The 23,942-nt window shown below is 30.4% G+C and overlaps 10 protein-coding genes across 10 annotated transcripts; 4 read left to right on the forward strand and 6 right to left on the reverse strand.

The window, feature by feature from the left end:
* Positions 1-198: 198 nt before the first annotated feature.
* On the forward strand, positions 199-4,371 carry FIR1 (Fir1p; the record flags this gene model as incomplete). Its single annotated transcript, XM_004179759.1, has 1 exon — positions 199-4,371. One exon carries the CDS (start codon positions 199-201, stop codon positions 4,369-4,371), a length of 4,173 nt encoding a protein of 1,390 aa, XP_004179807.1.
* Positions 4,372-4,776: 405 nt separating this feature from the next.
* Positions 4,777-8,388, reverse strand: ZRG8 (Zrg8p; the record flags this gene model as incomplete). The annotated part of the gene is made up of 1 exon (XM_004179760.1): positions 4,777-8,388. One exon carries the CDS (start codon positions 8,386-8,388, stop codon positions 4,777-4,779), a length of 3,612 nt encoding a protein of 1,203 aa, XP_004179808.1.
* Positions 8,389-8,827: 439 nt separating this feature from the next.
* Positions 8,828-9,967, reverse strand: NCS6 (Ncs6p; the record flags this gene model as incomplete). Its single annotated transcript, XM_004179761.1, has 1 exon — positions 8,828-9,967. The coding sequence occupies one exon, from the start codon at positions 9,965-9,967 to the stop codon at positions 8,828-8,830; it is 1,140 nt and encodes a 379-aa protein (XP_004179809.1).
* A 1,307-nt stretch (positions 9,968-11,274) lies between these two features.
* On the reverse strand, positions 11,275-12,999 carry CLG1 (Clg1p; the record flags this gene model as incomplete). The annotated part of the gene is made up of 1 exon (XM_004179762.1): positions 11,275-12,999. One exon carries the CDS (start codon positions 12,997-12,999, stop codon positions 11,275-11,277), a length of 1,725 nt encoding a protein of 574 aa, XP_004179810.1.
* A 1,364-nt stretch (positions 13,000-14,363) lies between these two features.
* KIP3 (tubulin-dependent ATPase KIP3) lies at positions 14,364-16,769 on the reverse strand (the record flags this gene model as incomplete). Its single annotated transcript, XM_004179763.1, has 1 exon — positions 14,364-16,769. The coding sequence occupies one exon, from the start codon at positions 16,767-16,769 to the stop codon at positions 14,364-14,366; it is 2,406 nt and encodes an 801-aa protein (XP_004179811.1).
* Positions 16,770-17,116: 347 nt separating this feature from the next.
* On the reverse strand, positions 17,117-17,383 carry BOL2 (Bol2p; the record flags this gene model as incomplete). The annotated part of the gene is made up of 1 exon (XM_004179764.1): positions 17,117-17,383. The coding sequence occupies one exon, from the start codon at positions 17,381-17,383 to the stop codon at positions 17,117-17,119; it is 267 nt and encodes an 88-aa protein (XP_004179812.1).
* Positions 17,384-17,721: 338 nt separating this feature from the next.
* On the forward strand, positions 17,722-18,618 carry NIF3 (uncharacterized protein; the record flags this gene model as incomplete). Its single annotated transcript, XM_004179765.1, has 1 exon — positions 17,722-18,618. One exon carries the CDS (start codon positions 17,722-17,724, stop codon positions 18,616-18,618), a length of 897 nt encoding a protein of 298 aa, XP_004179813.1.
* A 394-nt stretch (positions 18,619-19,012) lies between these two features.
* On the forward strand, positions 19,013-20,476 carry EDC1 (Edc1p; the record flags this gene model as incomplete). Its single annotated transcript, XM_004179766.1, has 1 exon — positions 19,013-20,476. The coding sequence occupies one exon, from the start codon at positions 19,013-19,015 to the stop codon at positions 20,474-20,476; it is 1,464 nt and encodes a 487-aa protein (XP_004179814.1).
* Positions 20,477-21,266: 790 nt separating this feature from the next.
* On the forward strand, positions 21,267-21,680 carry UGX2 (Ugx2p; the record flags this gene model as incomplete). Its single annotated transcript, XM_004179767.1, has 1 exon — positions 21,267-21,680. One exon carries the CDS (start codon positions 21,267-21,269, stop codon positions 21,678-21,680), a length of 414 nt encoding a protein of 137 aa, XP_004179815.1.
* Positions 21,681-22,142: 462 nt separating this feature from the next.
* On the reverse strand, positions 22,143-23,861 carry PWP1 (rRNA-processing protein PWP1; the record flags this gene model as incomplete). The annotated part of the gene is made up of 1 exon (XM_004179768.1): positions 22,143-23,861. The coding sequence occupies one exon, from the start codon at positions 23,859-23,861 to the stop codon at positions 22,143-22,145; it is 1,719 nt and encodes a 572-aa protein (XP_004179816.1).
* Positions 23,862-23,942: the final 81 nt, after the last annotated feature.

A 23,942-nucleotide genomic window follows, 5' to 3' on the forward strand; every position in this document is an offset into this window, starting at 1 on the left:
TTATTACTCTTATATTTTTTTTCGATTTTTCGATATTCTATTTCCCTATCCAAAAGACAAAACAAAACATTCTCCTTTCAATATTTAAAATTCTCGATACTCTCCATTCGATATATATATATTTCTGCATTTCACTTCTCATTTCTCACACCCTACCCTCTTTATTTATTTGTAATATACAACCTACCTTCCCAAAAAATGAATGAAAAAACAGCAATCCTGAAACCATCAGTATCAACATCTCCCCCAATGAATAGGTCACCATCGCCAATACTCAAACATAAAAGGACAAAAAGTAATTCACCTTCGAAAGTTCGTTTTTCAGACGACATTGCTGAGCCCACTGCTCCTGCCGTTGCCATTACAAGTGACAATCAACCACAATTAAAGAAATCCACAGTACCTTTAGAATCACAAATGCAAGAATCATCAAATCATTCAACAGAAGACTTGGGTGCCTTAAAAGGTCATTTCTTCACTACAAATTCAAACGTCTTGTTGGATGTCCCCAAAGATGTTTGGGAATTCCACAATGCAAATATGATTAAAAAAAATTTTAACAATGTTTCAAAAAATGTTTCAAATAAAAATACAAAGGGTTCTCCTAAACCTGCTAGCAAGCACAAGAGAAATAATTATTCGATTTCCATTGCTGATTTCACCAATAACAACAACAACAACAATAAATCATCAATGAGTAAGAAATATGCCCATGAGAGATCGAAATCATTACAATCAATTATTGTATCAACAATCCAATCATATAACAATTCTTCCAATATATCAATAAATAACACTTCGTTCAATACCTCTTTCAATCCTTCCACAATTAATGATTCGAGTCTCAGCACAATAAGCCAAGTATCACCATTACATCTGCGCCATAATAATAATAATAATAATAATAATAATTCAAGAGACATATCCACTAATAAAAACAACAACAACAATTTGATCACTACTACAAATACAATCCAAAACAATCTATATTTGGCTCCTACTTCTCCTTTAAATAAATTCAATATTTCAGTACCTTTACAAATCTCCTTGCCTCCCTATTTATCACCAAAAAATAAAAATAAATTACATCCAGATATCATTTTTGATGGAAATGGATATTCTACCTTTAATAACTCTATTACATCGTGTTCATCGGAAGAGGGTGATGAAAACCAAGTAGAAAACAATCGTTCAAATGATAATACTTCTTCAAGTCTTTCCTCTTCCATCAATGATAGTTTAGTTTCATTGATTGCTCTATTACCAGATGAAAACCATGATATTTCAATCAATTATGATGATATGGTAGATAATACTTTAGGCATTGATCAAGAGGCAAACGTTAATCTAAGAAAACAAATGAAAAATATTAGAAAGAAAAACATAACTCCAGTACCAATTATTAAAAAGGATTTAGTAGCTGAAACTAATGATGTACAGCCTTGTTCTAATACCCAATCTATTTCCACTTCAAATACAGATTCGTTAACAATTTTACAGTCTGCTTCAAAAGTTATTGCTATTCCAGATGTTAATGATGAAATTATGAATAGCCCTGCTAAAACAAGTAATGGCAATCCTTTAAAATTTTTTGAGCAATTTAACCCTTCTCCAAATGATACTAAAGCTTCACCATCAAATAATGGTACTGATGAATTAAATTTGAATTTTAAATTTCCAAATAATCAAACAGAAACTGTAAATGATGACCATAAAGATGATTTTAATGATTATTTAAAAATAGATACCTCTTCAAATGACGTAGCTTTCAATTCCAGAAGAAGCAAATTGATTAATAGCCACAAATTAGACATGGCGTCACCAGAACATCAAAGAAGAAGATCTCATATACACAGAAGAAGTGATAGTGTTTTCAAGATTATACCAGAAGATTTACAATTAGAGACAATTCATGAGAACGATAATACTCAACCTCAAAAACAACTAACTGTGCCAATAACGTTTGACTCTAAAAGTCACCTTACTAGCCCACCTCAAGTGAAGAATGAAGGAAATTCCCTAAAGCTAATGGTCTCTTCACCATTAAGAAACATGGAATCTGCTTATTCTAATGATAATATTAATTCAGACATCACTCCAACGAAGACTAAATCAAATAGCTCTAATCTTTCATTTGCTGCAACTTCAACTCCACCAACCTCAAGCTTAGTAGCTCCTTCAAGGTCCCCGTTACGTCTAAATCGTAATTCCTTGTTAAATACTTCTCATATTTCTATACCAGATTCTACAAATGATCTTGATACTAACTCTCCTGAAATGATGTTCAATAACAATGAAGTAAAAAATATGGAAAACCACTATTTATCTGATTCTCATTCTCAAGAAACTACAAATCAAAATGGGGTCTCTCTTCTAACGTCTCATCTCAATGAAGACATACATCAAAATAAAGAACCTTCACATACTACTTATACACAAGACAATACAAACGAAGGTAAATATCTTTCTCCCAATCCTCATTTCCAGGGTAGTACAATTCAGGATGACAATATTTTCCATACCTCTCATACTCAAGAAAATACAAATACAATCAAGTATTCGTTCCCTCCTAGTCATGTTCAAGAAGCTGAAACTCTTGGTAGATATTCTTTTCCACCTCCTACCCTACCAAGTAGTAAAACCCAAAATGAGTACTCTTTCCCTTCTCTAAATACACAAAATAACGCGACTTTAATGAATGATTCTTTACTAGCTGAGAATGCCACTGGGACTGTCAACCAAAATAGTTACACATTTCCACCTAAAAGTGCTCCGGAACCAAGGAATTGTAACTCCTTAATGCCTTTAAACACACACAAAAGTGATAGTCAAAGTTTATTTTATTTACCAACGAGTCTAACTGAGAATGAAAATTCAAACTTAGAAACACATCATAATAAGCACATCCAAGACAAAAGTCACATATCTATTAACTCTTATACACAAGATTATTCTGGTTTTATTCCGGATATTTCTCATATTACAATCTTATCACAAACTGATCAGGAGCATGAGTCTTTAGATAATGAAGATATTAATGAAAATTTTGATACCAATTCTAATAATATTCTAGATGAATATCAGCATGATGAGGAGAACCAAATTATTCAAACAAATGAAGTTAAACAAGGATTCAGTTTGCTAGAAAAAACTACTAACAAATATGAACTAGAAGAAATGAAACAATATGACCAATATTTTGAACAATTTAATGACATGACCAATTATGAAGAAGATTTAAATTCACAGGATAAAATTAATTCACAACCAGTTGAAACTACAACGATAAGCCAATTCGATACAACAAAATCAAAAACTGATAGTAAGAGAGTTCCTAACAATCAAATTAATAGACACAGGACAGATAGCTTAGCTGAAGTTGATTATGAGAGCATATCGAATGATAAGGAAGATAGTGACACGTTTTCCTTTGAAATAAAATCAGTTCAGGGTGAAGAAAATATTACACAGGAGAGTCTTATGGTAATATCCGAAACGAATATAGATTTGTCATTTGACGGAGAAAAATTACAATTTCAACCTAGTAAGTTGAGTGAGAAGGAATATATTGATGAACTTACAAAAGGAAGTAATCAGGCTACTAGTCCCAGCTTAATCTCTTCAATGCTATCTAAAAAAGTCTCTTTATCACAACCATCTTCATCTAAATCTACCACTAAACCATTAACTTCAATGAATTCTTTCCCTATACCTTTAACTGATCCCTTAAGCTTAGCTAAAGTTGCACCACAAAATGTTGATAATTTAATTGATAACTCGGATTTTTTTCTCATTAAGACAGCCACCCAAAGATCAGTTTCAAATGTCGAAAGTAGTATGTCCTCAAACTCACAATTTTCCAAACATACACATAACACTAACTTGACAGCATATAGTTCAAATAATAACCATACATTATTAGCTCCTGCCTCTACCAATATGAGTATACTTCAATCAAAGAAACCAATAAACTTTGAAGATAAAATTACTATCAACTCTTATAATGGTAATATTAAAATGGATGATCCCAAAGAAACAAATAGAGATAATTCTCCGTTTAATGATAATAATAGTGACCTTAGACGAAAAGATAACAAGAGGAACCCTCAAAATTTGAAAAGATACTCAAAACAAAAAGTAGGAACCTCTTGCGAGCTACTAAACTTGTGTGATGAGACTGCTAATAAAGCTAGAGATGTTTTAAATCACTTATCGGTGAGCAATGAGCTACAAGATAATACCTACACCGACAAAATTAGTAAAATATCGAGTAACAATAACCAACCTATAGTAAGAAGAATGCATACGCAACAAGATGCTCTTAAAAGATTAAGTATGGATTTAAAGGCCTATAACAACAATATATTGTAGTTAAACTTTCTGATCCCATATATGTAACAATATTTTATGGTACTAAAAATGCTGAATTTAATTTATATGAATTTTAACACCTTCTCTATATATTTAAATATGATAGTGATTTAGTTTATAGATTAAAAAACGGTACGGTAATATCCTACCACGCCCTTACGATTAATTAACGAAGACATTTCAGAAATGGTTAATCGCTTAAGTTTAATCAAAAAACGGCTATAAACTAAATCTTGAAAAATAAGTTAATTAGTACAATGAGAATTAACTATTGGGGGAAAAGTTACTCCCCATAGTAGATATTTAAATAAATAGAAGGCACAAAAGGTCAAATGAGAGATAAAGTAAAAATTAAAAGAAATGCAAATGCGATATAAACTAGATAAAAAGTGGCTTGTAATAAAACTAGTTCAGCCTGGGTGAATTATCAACTGATGGAGATGTTTCTTGGATTGGACTTAAGGAATAGTTATTATCTAGAAAGCTTAGATTGGGAATTGGCATATAATTATTAGTAATATTACCATTAGTTAAAGGATCAGTAAACATGCTTGTGTTTTGCTTTTTAGGGGTTGTAGGTTGATTTTCAAACTGGGCGGCAGTGCCATTATTACAATTATTATTATTTTTATTAATGTTATTATTATTATTTTTATTAATGTTATTATTATTATTATTATTATTATTATTATTATTATTATTATTATTATTATTATTATTATTATTAATATGACCACTACAATTATTAAGAATATGGGTATTATTGCTATTATTATTATGGATATTAGTATTATTAATATGTAATTTGCTGTCGTTTATAAACATATGTTTACTAGTAACGTCTATTTTTTCTGGAGAAGAAAATGATCTGGTTGTAACATCTCTTAATGGAGATCTACTATGACTTGGGAAATTATGATTGAAAAAAGTTACAGTTTTATTTTTAAATTCCAGTTTTTTCTTTAATGGGGTATCTTCTTTAGCAATTTGAATAGGCTTCCCATGATAGCTATGGGTATTTCTGAAAGTAATTTTATTAGTAGTTCGCAAAATAGGAGAACCAGTAGAGTTTGACCGTAAAGAATTATGATTGGGGTTATCGTAATTAAAATCTTCAGGAACATTGTTAACTTCATCCAAGTAGTAATCATCGTTATCCGAAATATTATCTTGGACTTTTGAATTATATTCATCTTCCTCCACTTCATCAATAAAATATAAGTTATTCATCATTTGACCAGAAATTTCGCTATCTAAATTACTGTTTAATTGATGATACTTTAGTGTTTGATGCAGCCATGATCTTGAGGAATTACTAAATGAAGTTAAGTGAGGACCTGGGACAGAAGGCGGTGTTGCATTCGGAATTGGATTTATAATTGAATTTGTGGATATTGGAGTCATAGAAGAATATGTAATTTTATTTACGGGAGTCGAAAGATCATTTAGGGGTGAATTGATAATATTATTCGTACTATTGCTTGGTGTATCTGAAGCCATAACTTTCATAGTTTCATCCGTAATAGAGTCATTAAAATTGAAGCTGCTTGCATCATCATCATCAGATAAATCAAATATATCAGAAAACGATTTTATAGGCGATTGTTTGGTAATTTTAACCGTTGGAATTATTGGCGGTTTTCCACCTAAAATATTCTTATTGCTTTCACGAGAACTATCTGTGGCTTGATTAGGCACCATGACTTCATCAATGGTATTGGAAATAGGTGTAGCTATTACCGAGCTAACCTTCATTGGTGAAGTACCTTCAGAGTCAGTTTTTGAATTATAATGCAGCATAATTTCAGGAGTCTTCTGTAAACTTAACCTTTTGACCGACGATACTATAGAACTTTCATCACTATCCTCGGTGCTATCATCATTCAAATAATTATTACTCTGATTAGCATAGTTATTATCCTCATCTGAGTCCAGGAACAAATCATTATATGATTTTATGACTTTTTTTTTCTCCGGAATGTTTGATTCTGAATTTTTGACAGTATCCATCGAATTTTTTATTATTGGAACATGAATATCGTTAGTAAAATTATCTGTATCAATAGGATTAGTAATTTTTGGTGTCGCATGACTCCTCAACGCAATATTATTACCACAGGACTTAACCATTTCATCGCTAAAATCATCATCATCAATATATTTATTTGATAAAAATTCATCATCATTATTGACAAAATCATGAATATCAAAATCATCATAGTAATTTAAATCTTCATCAAAATCTTCATCTTCATAAACATCATCAATATATACTTTATTGTTATCAGTAGTAGAATCTTGGTTATTAGAGGTATCAAATGAATAATATTTCATAGATGCAGTTCTGCCATTAATGGTATTATATTCGAAAGAGAATTTTGAAGTATTATCATCATCTTCCTCGTCCTCATCTTCATCTTCATCATAATCGCTAAAATCACTATAATTTGAACTTTCTGCGTCAGAATTATTTGATGGAGTTTTATAATCTTTGGTTTCTGTAAGAATAGGTAATGCAGTAGTGACAGACACATCTGAATTTGAGTTATGAGCTGCTGTATAGCTTGTATTATAAGTCGTAGAATAATTGGTATTATGTGCAGTAAGATGCTTCATATTATGGACAGTATCATGATTCATTTTATTATAATTTACAGCGCTTAGATTAATGCCATCATTATTTGGCAAATTTGAGTTGGCAGCTTTCTGCTTATGTACAATATCAGGTGGATTTAATAAATTTATATGTTGATGACTCGATACTTTTTGGGAAGCAGGAGTTCCTATAGAATTTTGTACGATGATATCTGACTTTAGGAAATTAGTGTCAGAAACTTGTTTTGGTATGCCAATATCCACTGAATTATATTTATCTTTAATAGTTTTATTGTCAACTCTTGTGGTAACAGGATACGAATTATCTAAGGATACTTTACCTTTAGAATTTATATCTGAACATGAAGATCTATTTGCTGTAAGTTTTTCAAATGACGATGATCTGTTTGCATATGTAGGATTATTTTCCAATGATGAAAGTCGCCCTCTCATAATGTGATTACTTTCTAATGAAGATGATCTATTAGTTGATGCAGTATTCTTTTCAACGGAGGAAGACTTTCTAATTCCATACTTTTCAATTGAAGGGGTTACGTTAATGGAATTTTGCTCTAGAGAAGATCTTCTATTTGCTGTCTTTATAGAATTCAGAGAATACTTCTCAAATGAGGAAGAATCCTTGACACGTTGCCTTTCAAATGAAGATGATCTTATGCTATGATCATTAGTAAAAGATGCTCCATTAATGATTGCAGGGTCATCTAAAGATATACCTTTTAATAAACCAGACCCTACTTCTAACGATGGATCGGTAATATCTTCCATAGTATTCAAACCCACTGAATTTAAAAAATCTGGATTTATACTAGAGCTCTTACTCATTTTGATAAAATCATCATTTGACAATATTTTGATATTTCTATTGAGATTTTTTTTCTCTTTAGATGTACTAGTACTCCTTGTACTTCCATCGCTTATGGCACTATTATTACTATTATTTCTATATTTTTTTGGAGATGTAATATTCACAGTTTCGGTAGATGTGTTCAACACAATGACACTTTGTGGTACTACACTTTCTTTATGTGATGAAGTGGCTGTACCCCAAGAATGTGTTATGGTACCTCTTATAGCAGGTGATTTTGAGACATTATTTGGAGGTAAGGAAGGGGTAACATTAGACATCGGTAAATCAAAAGTGCTATAGTCAGAGACTGAGTTTCGAAAAAGATTTCCAGGAAATTTATGTCTTTTATAGGGTGAATCAGTAGAGGGAGTTCTAGGAGAGCCCATATTTGAGGTTGACGGAGGAGGTGTTCTTTGAACATGATCTCCAGATGCCCTTGACCTTGTAGGCGTAGTAGGGGTAACTGCACTAGGGGTTGATGCATTTGAGTTGGATTTATTAGGGTTCAAGTCTAAAGAATGTGATTTTTTATGGGACTTGATAAATGAAAACATGATACTGTTGCTTACGCGTTGTTGCAAAGATACTCGTTAGAGTTATCTAATGATGATCGTTTGCTACTTGTTTTTCTGTAAACTTTCTATTTGGTGGGACTCAGCAAATAACACATTCTGTTAATTAAACTGCAGTATTAGACCCTAAGAGTCTGGCTGCAAAATATTTCATTATTTACTAGCCTGCAGACTTCATATCAATTCTTGCTATTTGCAACTTTTCTCAATTGGGCATTGTAATACGTTCATCCGGAATCGGAAAATTTCAACATTGTGTGTTTAGAATAATCCGAATTATGTTATATCAAATGAAAATGATCAAAAAATATCTATTTGAATATATAGGCATTTATTTCTACATAATCTATACTATGAAATTATATATATATATATATATATCTGTTCATAGAAGCATAAAAGCTAAGTATCCGTATAATGATTAGAAATGTAGACGTTCTAATGTTCTCAGATTTTTAGCAGCCCCATCTTCTGAATCTTCATGAGCATTGGATACGTTAACTTTGGGCCTGTTCATCTCTAAACCTTCTAGTAAAATACATGCTTTACATATCTTATTACTAGATAAGTAACCACATCTTTCACACCTATTCCCATCGACAAATACTTGCTTATTGTCTTCAGTATTTTCATTTTGAATTTTATTTTTATTTGCTGTACTTTTCTTTACTGTAGTTTTCTTCTTTGCTTGTTTAGGTTTTAATACTAGATTTTCCCCACTATGGATAATATCGATAATGCAACTTGGTCTAATAGCTTCAAGATTTTTCATATATTCTCTAGCGGTACCTCTAAAAGCCTCTGGTGCATATGTGCATTCCGTAGAAAAATAATCCAATTTCTTATAATGTGCATACAGTACAATTTCCTTTTGATACATATATTTAAATGGTTTAGAACGTTTGATGGGCGAACCATTACTCTCAGTTAAAATAGCTGTAGATTTCTCAAGACGTGCTACATCACCACGTAATATATTCATTAATACTGTCTCTGCCATATCATCTGCATTATGCCCAGTTACAACATGTTTTATCCCTAGCTTATTTGCACCACGGTCTAATGCCTGTCTTCTAAGAACCCCACAATATGTGCAACTATTTCTAATCCCAACGATTTCCACAATTTCATCCATTGTCCAATTATATAATTCTTTATAAGACACAATTTCTAATGGTAAATTATATTGTTTTTGATTTCTTTTCACAGTAGCCAATGAATCATCTCTATAACCAACGATACCTTCATCAACACTCAATAACACAATATTAATGCCATAATGATGTCTTTCATTCAGTAGTTTCATTATATAAGCTAATACAGTGGAATCCTTACCACCTGACGCTCCCACAGCAACAGTTTCACCAGGATAAAATAATTTCGTAGATACTATAGTATTGTGTATTTCAGTTTCAAAAACATGATAAAAACATAATTTGCAAATTTTTTGCAAATTTTTGGGTCTTCTAATAATAGCCTTACGTGAATGACATATTTCACATAATTGTGATAACTTCACTGGCTGCTTATTGGTTGGATCAGTTGGTGGAGTATAAGACATGGATATTTAGTTGTATAGCTTTATGCTTGCTAATACTCCTTTTCTAATACAAAAAAGTATCAATACTAATATAATTACAGCTCATCGCATATTTTTATTTTTATTTTTTTTTCCAATTACCGGGGAATGACATATCTATTACTAAGGCAAAAAAAATGATACCTTCACAAGACTTGACTAAAATAAATATTTAAGTATTGTCAGAAAAGTACAATAATCATTACGTTTAATATAAAAGCTTTAAAATTTCATTGAGAAATTCTAAAAATATTTTCGTAGTTACAATATTTAATTCACTGAAGACGTACAATAGTATAGAAATACTATTGTATATTTAAAATTTATTAGATATTAGGATGTGTATGTCAATAAATAAATATAATTTTATATTGAATTGTATTGTACTATTTTATATAAAGATATTTTTGGGAGTTCTCTACCTATTTCAAATAATTTTTTTTTTTTTTGGTAATTTTTGTTTAATCATTTAGAAAACAAAATGTTTTAATGAGTTCATACAATAAGAACCCTTAATTGAGCATTATTAATCTAATGAGGAAAATAAAATAAAAATGAAAATAGAATTAAATTGATAATGAATAGGAGATTATGATATTTTGAATTTTTTTTACTTGAAAAAATTTTTAAAAAATTATGTGTGATTTGTTTGCCCTCTAATAAAACAAACTAGTAAAATAAAAACAGAAATAAAAGTAAAATGTTTTTTTGGTATTTTTATAAAACTTTTATTACAATAAAAGCAATATTTTTTTCCCTTTTTTTGTAAATTTTTGAAGAAGAATTCTTCTATATTTTTTATAGATTTTTTTTTGAAAGTTTTTTTTTTTGGTTAATAGTGGATGGCTCAGTTAAGAGGTCCTCAAAAAAGATTTAGTAATAAAAAATTGAATAGTAAAAAACAGTATTAAATGAATTTTAATAAAAAAAAATTTAAATCCCAAATACCAATGAGTTGTTGTTTTCTTATTTTTTTTAATGTTCTTTTAAAAACGTAATTTTTTTTGTTTTATAAATTATATTTAGATGTATTCGCTCTCGAAAATTGGTTGAAGTATAATAATATACCTTCTATTTTTGACTTTTAGTTTTAACTTGCCGTATTTTTTTTTATTTTATATTATTATTTTTTTTAATATTTAAAAATTTGAATTTATGCTACGTTCGATATTATTAGCTCTAATGATCTCATAAGAGTATTATGGCCATAATAATTCGAAGTATTCATATATATCAATGGATTAGAAAAAAAGGTAGAAGCATAAAAAAAGTGTAAAAAAATGTGAAGATTAATAGACAGTTGAATAATTTTCAAAAGGTGGATATCTTAATTTTTCAATTCTAATATTATTATTATTAGTAGTAGAAGCAGTTGTGTTATAGTTTTGGTGAGGCTGTTGGTCAAGATTCCAATATGGCAAAGAATTTAAATTCATTTGATGAGGTTGATGAATAATCTGTGGAGGTTGCATCAATTGTGGAATCGAACAAGTATTTGATTGTTGAACAATTTGAGAAGTTTGTGGGAGGAAGGAATTAAAAGACACATCAGAAGGACTAAATTGTGAAATTGGAGTACAAATAGAAGCAATATTCAAAGCATTTGGTTTTGAAATATTATTTGTATTACTTGATATGGTAGTAGTTGTATTGTTATTTGGATTATAATAAAAATTATTAGCATAAGAAGGAGATGGGTAAATATTTGAGTTAATATTACTTGGAGTTTCAAAACCTTTTGAAGGTAAATATTTTGAATAATTGTTGTAATTCTTTGTATTAGAACTATTATTACTATTATTCATCATCATATTATTATATGAAGTAGAAGGAGTAATTGAATAAACTGATTGATCAAAGGAATTGTTATAGAAAGATGAAGTTGAAGAAGATAGTGAAGTTGGTGAAGTTGAATTTGGTAATGGAATAGAAATTGGAATTGAAGAGGAATGAAGTGGAGTGTTCAATAATGAATTAGTATTTTGTGGTTGATATTTTTTGCAAAAATATTCAAAAGCATTAACATAATCATTATAAGAAATGAATTTATCATCATACAATTTCCAATCAAAAATCTTTAACCAATTTTTTTCATATTCATTAATAAACTTCAATTTAATACCAGTAGCATCTGACCAAGATTTATTTGTAAAAGTTTTATCATCATTAAATTTGTTTGCTAGTATAAATGATATCATTGTATTTTGATAAATTACATTAACAGAATTACCGCCAATAGAAGCAATACCATTTGGTAATTTAGTAATATATTTTGATAAATAATCTAATGCCAAAAATATAGTTACTGAAGGTAATCTTGTAGCATTCAAAACAGAAGAGACACCTTTAATGAATAAATCAATTGTGGTGGTTGGCATGTTATTATCATCTAATTGATTCTTATCCATTGAATAAGAAGGATTAAAAATGATATTGGTGTAATTAACAACATACTCCGACATGTACTGCAAATTATAATCCAACACCTGACTTACCCCACCGTTAATCTGTTCTTCCTGGAAAACAGTCTGTTGTTGAGGAGCAGGTGGTGGTTGTGCCATATTAATTTGTTGAGGTGGTGCGTTAATCTGTGGTGCAACAAATGGTTGTTGTTGAGGTTGATTATTAGTAGCAGAATTATAATATGGATTTGGTAGTTGTAACTGCATGTTCATTTGTAATTGGGATTGTAATTGTAAATTCATTTGCATTTGCATTTGAAGTTGCATTTGCATTTGATTTACAGGTGCCAATAATGGAGCAGAAGCAACAGCTGCGTTTGTATTTGTATTAGTAGTAGGATTTGTATTAGTATGGTTTATCATCCCAGGTGGAGGAGGAAGCATTCTTTGAGGGAATGTAGATGAACAGGTGGTGGAAGTAGGAGCAGATGTGATGTTTGTAATCGTAGTGGTGGTGGTTGGAAGAGCAGTATTTGCTGGGTAATTATTGATGATATTATGAGCTCTAATATTATACAACATAGAATCAAAAGAAGCACTAACAGCAGTCATATTTACAAAAAAATTTGTGAAGAGTATTACTTTTTTTTAAAAAAAATAAATAAAGTCAAAAGGTAATGGATAACGAATGAATTTAAAAATAAAAATGTGAGTAATATAATAAAATTAATTTTTAATGAGTTATTAATATTATTATTAGTTATATTTTATTGAAACAAATTAAGTGAATAACTATTTCAAATAAAATAAAAAGAAAACTAAATTATCAGAGGTGACGAATGAAAAAAAATAAGTAAAAAAAGTTAAGAGTAAAGTAGTTAAGTTGAAAGAGGGTTTTTTTTATTCTTTAATTTAAGATAGCCTCTTTGAACTGAGGATTAACAGCAGCAGAAGTAGTAGTAGTAGTAGTGGTTATGAGTAAGTAGAATGGATGAAAATGGAGGAAAATTAATATAATTAAATAAATTCAATAAGACACAAATATATTTAATAAATATAATAAAAAACCAAACAAAATGATCGATAGAGAAAAAAAAAAAGAAACAGGTAGTTAGTCAGTGAGTCAATCAGTCAATCAGTAGTCAGTCAATTAAATCAACTTTTTTTTTGAGATTCTGCAACGACACTAACGAGTAAAACAGTTAGTGACCACCACAAAAAATAGATCAAGTAGAAGAAGTTTAAATTGCAGACTTCTTAGGCTTCTTAGGCTTCTTAGGCTTAAGTTAAAAAGATAAAGTTTTGTATAAACAAAGAGAGAGTTAAACAAAAAAAAAAAAAAAAAAATTAAAAAATAATTTTTTTTGATTGATTAGTTCTTTGAATCTTCTTTTATTTATATTCTGCCTATCGTATTAGCTTACTACTGGTTGTTGATTTTTTTTTTTCAGTATTTGGATATTTGTTAGTAGTTGAAAAGATTATTATATTGTATTATATTATATTATATTCTTATATTCTTATATTCTATTACTTTTTCGTATTAAATAACGGGGTGATATATGGGGGTGATATGGCTTGGTATGGTCTCTTCTAATCTCAAGACGAAAAAAAATGACCTAAACAGTTTTATATATTTATATATTTCATCTTTCAATTCTATATTCATGATGGAATAATATTCCAAAGGCCTGTTTGTTGAACATTTCCAGCTCATCATCACCTCCAAAACGAGCCGAGACGTTTCGCCGAATGGCAAAATTTCAAGTGGGTGGGATACCACTCAGGCCACAAAATAAGACCGATTTTGTCATCCACGGAACAAAAGAAAGGAGCTAGAAGTGTCACAAAAGATACAAAAGAACAAGAGTCATGTGATACTTGGCGTGCCACAAATTAAGTATATCCTAGATAATTGTGTATACGTTTTATTTATTATTTTTATGATTAGTATTATGAGTAGTAGTAGTACCAGATCATTTCTCAGGATGAAGGGATTGCAGCGTTAATAATGACCGATTACGGTTCGTGTCAGATGGCATAGCATTTGCTGTGGATACATCTTGCATGCTTACATCCACATCATCTTGATCCATGATATCCATCCAACGAACTTTCTTATTGGTGGAGAACTGATTTGTGGTAACATCAAGTGTTGGAGCATCTGTTTGTACCGGCTTAATCTCATTTAATATCTTGTATGCAGAAGGTGAAGTATTATTATTTGAAGGCCCTGCACTGAATTTCAATACTTTATCTAGGGATGTTGGTGATGGAGACTGAGTTATTGATTTAGTAACACGGTTTGTCAAATAGAATTTTTTATCACTCTTAGTTATTGGAGTAGTTTCTTTTATCAATGATAATCGTTTCAAGTTGGTCTGTGTATCATCTTCATCTTCTTCATTTTCATCATCTTCATCTTCAAGAGTATTTAAGGGGTAAAAAGGCTTACTAAATTCTTCAAAGCTATGTTCAGCTTCATTAATTAAATTGGTTATTCTTGTTTCAATACCCTCTGATTCTATACCCAATAGAGATTCTTCATTCATCAATTTAGAATGTGTTAAAATATGTGTCAAGTTATTTATTGATTTGTTCATAATCAATTTATCAATTAATAAACTTGAATTCATTATAATTTCATTTTTGATAGAATCATATAATTGATCTAATCGAATAAATAACATTTTTTCATGTTTATATTCATCCCACCCATTTAGAAGTTTTAATTTTTTGATGTCAATTGTCTTGATATTATTAAATACAAGATCAATATAATCATTGGAATCAAACTGTAATTCTAATTGATTAATCTTATATTGGAAATGTTCTATAATTTGATTTATCATCTCATATTCAAACTGTTTTTCTTGTAAGATACGTAATTCAATTAAAATTAAACTGAAAAATCGTCTTTTACAAAGTATTAAAGATTTTTCGAATTTAATTATTTTAAATCTATGATTAACTAATATTTTCCTCTTTAAATTCGATATTATTTGATCTATTTCAAATTCAATTTTTTTAAGATCGATTTCTATTTTGGATAAATGATTATTGATAATAGTCAATTGATTTTTTCTTAAATTTTCAATTTCTTGCTTTTGTTGTGTGATCATTTTCAAATATGAACTAATATGTCGGTTTAATGATAATTGGTTCCTAATAATCTTGGTTTTAATCTCTTTGGCACGATTGGCATATTTTAATGTATTTAATGTTTCATCATAATGTTTACTACTTGGTGATACACAAACTATCATAACTGTTTTACAATTGCCACCAAGGGAAAATTTTAATAATCTTGTTAATTTAGAGTCTCGATACGGAATATGAATTTGTTGTTGTGAATGTGAAGAAGTGTTTATACAAAGTGCATTGATACAATTCCCCAATGCTAGTAATGATTTATTAATATTTGCACCTTCCAATAATGTTTCGCCTCTATTTTTAGTCGATGCAGCTCTTTCACTACCAGCTAAATCAATTATTGATAGTGTAGAAAATAATTGTTCTGTAGAATTAATATCATTATTTAATTTATTTTGTTGAGTAAGATGAATTTGTAAAACTGCATGAGATCGTGATGATGTTTCATTAGCATGTGTAGATGATGTAGTTCTATTTAAATTCCCTTGGATTATCAGATCCATTACTTCTTCAATAGTAGCAGGCGAATATGTCGATAAATTAGAAACACTTATCTTATTATTAGCATCCTCACGTATCACAAGTTTCTTGGATGATATTGTTGGATCTAAGAGGTCTTTAATTGATTCATTGTAAATTTCTAAATATGATAAACTTATGGAAATTTCTTTTGTGTCCTTTAAATTTTCAATCTTATTGAAAAGTGATTGTAATGTTAAAAATATAATCCCTGGATTCTCGGGAGTCCCCGATATAGTATAAGTCTTACCACATCCTGTAGCTCCATATGCAAACACAGTACCATTATATCCATCCAATATTGAATCTAATAATGGTTCTGTAGTGGATTGGAAAACATGTTGTTGTGTTGAATTTTGATCTAATAATTTATCAAAGATGAATCTTAATTCACCTCCATTTTTCCTATAATGTCGTCTTGATAATTGCGATGAAGAATAAATTGAATTTAAAATATTTTCTGAGATCTTATTTAATGGATTTAAATGTTGTGGATCAAATATTAATAATTTATCATCGATACATTCCAAGATATTACGGATCCCATTTGGTTGATTTTGAAATAGTTCTAAGGCATTAATACCATTATTATTTGTAGTGTTTGAATCGAAATTAATTAAACGTTGATTTTCCTCATCGGTGAAAGGCCTAATACGAACAGCTACTGATATGGAAGATTGTTTGGAGTCTACTTGAACCGAAGTCGACATTTAGTTTGAGTAGATTATTTATATATTCTAAATTAAAACTATCTATTTGTATAGAAAGAATGTATAGATATAAATAGTAAATAAATAAATTAAAAAAATAAAAAAAAAGTAAATAAATATATTTTATTGAATAACGCGCGATCGCGTCTTAAAACACGAATAGTTAATAAAATAGGTTATTTCGAAAATAAAATTACGCTATTTCAGTATTAAGAAAATACACTAATTCAATATAAATAAAAATCGAGTTTCTCCAATTTTAAATAGGTTAGTTTGAATAAATATCATACTATGCAATAACAGGATTATTCATGGTAATCTCAGAAAGATGTTGCAGAAGCACCTACTCATACAACTTGCTTGGCCCATTCATCTTCAGAAAAGCATTTACATGAAAAGGCATGGATTTCAGCAATTTCAGCACTTAATGCTTGGTTGACCAATCTAGAACGTTGGATTCTATTCAACCCAACAAATGCATTTGAAACAACAACCAATGTGAAAGATTGTCCACAACCACCAGAAGTATCAGTGACAATAGCAGTATAAAGTTCTGGCATGGCTTCAGCTAGACGAGCCTTCAAATGGTCTGGGGTAATCAAGGTAGAGTTCATGGTTATGTATGTAAATAAATAAATGACTGATTAATAGGTTGTTTGACTTTTCTCCTTCGTACTCCTTATATTAGTTAAATGCCTGCTGCTTATATTTAATTGAAGTATGTATGTTTCATTCATTATACGAAATCTATCGTGAATTACTAAGAGCCGAAATGGTCGGAAGAATTAATACTTTAAAGTGAAAAAAAAGAAAAAAAAAGGAAAAATAAATTCAAATTTAAAAATAACCTGAAAAAAAAGTCATCGACAAACAAGAATGTTGAATAATTAAAACATTGTTGTATAAGGAAGAATACCCAAAAAAAATAAAATAAAATAAAAAAAGAACAATAATGACTTCCAAGGCTTTGACTCGTACCGGCTTGCAACGTGTTGTATCTGCCATCGACACTTTATTCCCACCTCAATATGCTGACTCTCGTTGGGATAATACCGGCTTGTTAATCGACAGTTCTGTTCAGGACGGTAATGTTGATGGTAAAAGACCTTCTGTTCTTCTAGCTGTGGATTTAACTTCAGCTGTTGCTCAAGAAGCCATTGACAAGAAAGTCGACTTGATTATTGCTTATCATCCTTTCATCTTTCGTAATTGGTCTCGTATAACTCCTCAATCAAACCCGCAACATCAATCAGCTATCAATTTGATACAAAACAATATCTCAGTGCATTGTCCACATACTGCTGTTGATGCATCAATCAATGGGGTCAATGATTACTTGGTCAAGATCTTGACAAGAGGTGATTATAAGTTAAATAAATCTATTGAATCGATTAACACATCACCAGTGGCCCAAGATGAACCTTTGAAAGAAAGGCTTGGGTTTGGTAGATATGTAGAATTAAACAATACCACCACAGCATTAGAATTGATCCACAGAATCAAAGAAAGTTTAAAATTGAAAAATTGTATGGTTTCGTTACCAGATAAATACGACTCATTAGATTCTTTTAAAATCAATTCCGTTGCATTATGTGCCGGTAGTGGTAGCGGAGTCTTTAAAGAATTATCATCAGAACAAGACCCAGACTTTTATTTCACAGGTGAATTATCTCACCATGAAGTCTTGGCGTTAAAAGAACGTGGTAAATGTGTTGTTCTTGTTAATCATTCCAACTCTGAAAGAAATTTCATACAAACCGAATTAAAAGATAAACTACAAGAATTATTAGACGACAAAGTAGACATCATTGTCAGTGCTAAGGATAGAGACCCATTGCAATTTGTATAGATCTCCTATATATACATTTCAACCCCCTTCCCTTATTTATTTTCTATTTCTATATCATTTAATAAGTGCAATCTATTTGTCATCAAGGAAATTTACCCGGCGTTGATTCGTTTTGATTTCCGAAAGCGAATTTGAATTGGAGACATTTTGAAAAGGAAATAGAATATACTGTTCGAAACAAAGGACCAGAAAAAAAAAAAATAAAATAAAGTTAACGTTATTTGTTTATAGATAGAAGTATACTTTTTTTATAGTTATACACATTCTCTTTTAAGTATTTTTATTTTTCTTCAGTTTTTACATTATCATCCCAACTTATAACTAGATATACATATCCTCTTCAGCGACGACGCAGATAACGATACCGATTACTCCTATACCGATAACGATAGCTATGTCCTCAGATACTATGTTCTTTAACAGTTCTCGACTTATACAGTCGTCAAGTAAGAATTCGACGAGTAATCTATCTAAATTAAATAAGAAACAAATGAAACTAGACAAGAAATCCAAAGCCAAAGCCGAACAAGAGTATACCACTGAGTCTCCTATAAAACAAACCCAGTCTAACGATACTCAACAAATCGAAAAAGATAAACAAAAACAAAAGAAAAAATTTGCAAGTAAGAACAAGAAAGAAACTAAAAAAGAGAAAAAACCGAATAAGCAATTAAATCCAAATTTTCTTTTAACAAATGAACAAACTTTACCGAATGGTGAAAAGCCAAATTTTGGTCATTCTTCAACAAATACATCGCCAACCACTATGAGACATAATAATAGAAGCAATTGTGGTAATACCAATGATAAATATTCTTCTAAAAGAGAGAATTCTAACTCTAAATCTTCTAAAACTAAACATAAATCAAAACATAACACTGCCAATAATGGTAAACATTCAAAAAAATTAATGGCAAAAGAACAAATTGCTAGTCTTGATACGTCAATAATGACTGAAGATTTGAAAAATCTTTTATTGACACCAACAACGAGTAACACAACAACTGCTCAACTTTCTAAAGTGATTACTCCCAGGAGAAATGAACCTTCGGGCATATCAGCTATTACTCCACCTCCTCTACAACCAATTAATTTGCATCAAAATCATAATCAAAACCAACAAAACCAAGCTCAAGCTCAAATTCCAATGCAAATTCCAATGCAAATGCATTTACCTGTCACTCAACCAGGTATTTATCCTATAGGACTATCTCCATCCCCTATAGCTAAGAACTGCAACATTAACAATTCAAATGTATCTCCAGGCAATTTGAATTTGAATTCAAACGTGATTCCACCTCTTTATCAGCAACCTAATGCTGCTGCTCCATTGAACGGAATATTACCAAGTGCTCCAATGAGTTTAAGCAGTTCAGGAATGAGTGTCAATATGAATATGGGTATGAATATGAGTATGAACGGAATACCTATGAACGGTATGGTTCCTAATTATGTTGGGTTGCCAAGCATTCCAGGTATGCCTCCCGGTGCAACTACACCAATTATGAACACAAGCCCTTTGACCAATTTAAATAGCTTGAACAGTTTGAACAACTTTAACTTCAATATGCTAACCCCAACTAACTCCAACACTACCAATAGTAATTCTATTTCTAACCCTCATTCTACTGTGCCATCCTCAAGTAGTAGAAGCTCAAGCACTGGTAGTGACACTTTTGTCAAGCCACACCAACAAGCAGAAAATTACAAGATTTCCTCTCATAGTAGTAGTAACTGTAATATTCTAAGTTCCACTAGTAAGAAATCATCAAAACCAAGAAACAAGAACTTCGCAGGTGCATCGTTCGCAACAGATTTGCCAGAAGTCCAATCCCTACCTAAGCCAAGTTTTACATAAACTGTTGGACTCATTGTTAATCATGCATTTCTTTTAGAAACTAAATCTACAATATCAATATTCAAAATTTCATTTCTATTCAAATCACCCACACAAGTTTTTATTTTTATTTCCCTTTACCTTTCTCTCTTCCTCTCAAAATTTTTTAATTTTTGATTTTTTTTTTCTTTTTTGATTTTTTTTCTTTTTTGATTTTTTTTTTTGATTTTTTTTTTGATATAATGTCTCTCTCTCTCATTCCCTCGCTCTCCCTTACTACCTTATACTCTACTTCTGTTTATATAAATTAATAGCTAGTCTAGTTTATTCTACTATTTATATATACACTTTATAGGATCACACCTTTAATTCCTGACAATCTTCTATGCCTTTTGTCATACTGCTTAATGACACCCTCACTCAATTATCGGTCTTTTTGTCTTACGGAGTTTATCGAAGAATTAGCTATTCTAAGCTTACTTTTCTCAATGGGGCTTACGATTGAACCTTTGTGTCTCGGAGTTCCTGAGGTGGACCGACAGAAATTCGTATGACCAGATAAGCATTCAAGGCACAGCCAGTAAAGTCAGGTATTTATGTATGTGTTTATTTTTTTATATAGAGAGCTTGTATTTAGGGATAACTTATTTAAAGCTATTGATTTAACTACATTTAAAATTATCTTGTAATTTGTTTTTTCAAAATCGATTTGGTTTCATTCAGTTCTTTTCAAATATAACAACAACCTGTAGGCTAGTGACATCTTTAACAAAAAAAACTGAAGAAAAAATAATAATAAATAATAGTAAATATGACGAACTTTCTTTCGAAAAACATGAAAAATAACGAATCGGTATTAGCTTATGCAAGTACCTGCACATTTAACGATAAATCAATTGCTTTTACTATCTCGTCTATTGAATCACAGGGGTTTACCTGGAATCAAGATATATTTGCGACACAATACCAACAAACTTGTAATGTTGTTTATGATGCTAATGAAGATACTCCAGAGAAATTAATTGAATTAATTGAGTATTATAATTATGATAAAGATGTCATCAAAAGGTTGAAATCAAGACCAAGAAGGCGTAGTGATGATCATACATTGTCATTAAAAAATGACCAAAACTTGAATAGATATTATGTTGGGGAAATTGTGGAGATTGATGTAGAATCTGATGAAGATGAATTGAATTTTAAATTGAAAAAATTAATAGAATGATCTTTTGCTGATTTCTCTTCCCCTTTTTTATTTGTAGTTTTTTTATGTTAATGCATTTTTGGCCCATACATTCTAGTATGTGCGCACCTGGGATATTCTTTTGTTAACTTTCTTTTGCTTCATTTCATTTCATTTCAATTTTTTATTTTGTAATTGTATACTGTCTCGATGTTTTTGGTTATTCTCTTCATTTGTTTTGTCTTTACTTATCTCTATGGCTTTTCTAGTTATTATTTTTTGTTTGATTGTATTTCTTCGATGGTTATTAAATATACAGTATTATACAGAAATATATATATATGTATATATATTTGTTTTAAAAAGTTTATTTAAATGTATTGTATTTGTTTGTGTTTTGTTTTAGTTTTTTTGATTTATTAATTTTGTTAAATGTTGTTTAAAAATGCATGCATTATTCTATACTACTCCTTTTATAATCCTACACAGCCGCTACTGGATAATTCAATCAGAATCATTTTCATCATCATCTCCATCATTATCGTCAACTGTCAAGATAGTATCAGGGTTATTGTTATGAATATATTTTCTAGAGATACGAGAGCTTCTACCAGTCTGTTTAGCAAGTTCTCTAGCATTGTTTTGAAGTGCTCTTAATTCAGTATCAAAAGTTTTACGAACAGTTCTGTTACTAAATGCATCCCATAATTTTAATCCACCGGTAACACCACCAACAATCATTGTAGCACCAATTTCGATATCTGGGGCAAATGCTGAAGTTAACACATTACCAACACCCAAGTCTCTAGATAATACCATTGATGGACCTTTTGCGTTTGAAGGATCAAATTTCCATAATTTAATAACTTTTTCGCCCATAGCACCTGTTAATAACATACCTGGAATGTTCTTAGGCACACTCAAACCAGCAATACCAGCATCGTGAGCTTTTAAAGTCCATAATGGTTTGGATTCGACAGAACGTACATCAAAGGAATAAACATTACCATTATCAGTACCTGCTAGGACTGTATAATCATTTATGAATGATGCAGTTTCAATTTCTTCACCGGACATGACATTCCAATACTTAGACATATTTTTTTCGTCAGAGATACGAACATCAGTTAATGCAATTTTACTATCATAGCCAGCTGTCAATAAAATTGAACCATCTGTTTGATGCCATTGAGAAGATGATACTCTAGAGCCATGATGAACTTGGTTTAATGATCTAGCAGCAGTACCACTGTTTAAATCCCATAATTTAACTGTTGAATCAGCACTTGTAGATGCTAAGATTGCTCTAAATAATTGATTATGTGCTAATGATAAAACAGCGTCAGTGTGATGGGTAGTAACATGGTTGTTGGAATTTTTTTTGCCCTTCTTCTTTTTCTTTTGTGATTTACTAATTAAGTTAGGCATTGAATTATCCATAGGTTCACCTAATATTAAATCAGGGAATGCTTTATCAACACAATCTAAATTCCAAATTTCAATATTTGGATCAAAAGTACCAATAGCTGCAAAATTGGCAGCATCATCGTTGTTAGAGCCTGGTGCATAATTAATCCATTCGACACATAAGGGGAAAGCTGGTAACATTAAGTCATGATGAACATATAAAGAACTGTCACGAACTAAGCCACGAGCCATATCTGGGTCATTGGTATCACCTTCTTCAGATGGTACATCTCCATGGAAACCAGCACCATCATCATAAATGTAGACATCTAAATAAGAAACATCATCTTCAGTACGTGTAGCCAAAACTAAGTTATCGGTTGGGTATACTTGCAATTCTTCTTTTTCTTCTTCTGTGTCTTTATTGGTTGGTAATGATATGTATGGATCTTCACCATTTTCATGGAATTCAACATCTTCATTTTGTAAACTTGGGAACATAGTAGCTTGAACACCTTTAGCAAAGTTATTGCTATTATCATCATCATCATAATGTTCCATATCGAATTCTTTTAAATCATCATCAACATCAATTTGATCTTTTAAGACGGAATCGGAAAGTTTGTTCCCATCTGTATTGTCATTAGAATTTTCAGCTTCTTCTTCTTCTTGGGCTTCAGTTAAATCTGCACGGGCATCATCTAGATTTAGTTGTGCTAATTGGTTAATTCTTTCCATTTCTTCATCGTCCAATTCATACTTAACAGGAAATTCAGAGGCAATACCCCTTGGAACCCAAGCTGTTGCTGATATCATATTATGCTAATGTAGTTTACTACCGTAAAAGCTAAAAACAAATAAATAGCATATTAAAACATATATTTATAATTTAAATTT

Source organism: Henningerozyma blattae, chromosome 3 (assembly GCF_000315915.1).
Source record: "Henningerozyma blattae CBS 6284 chromosome 3, complete genome".
NCBI classification, from domain to species: Eukaryota; Fungi; Ascomycota; class Saccharomycetes; order Saccharomycetales; family Saccharomycetaceae; genus Henningerozyma; species Henningerozyma blattae.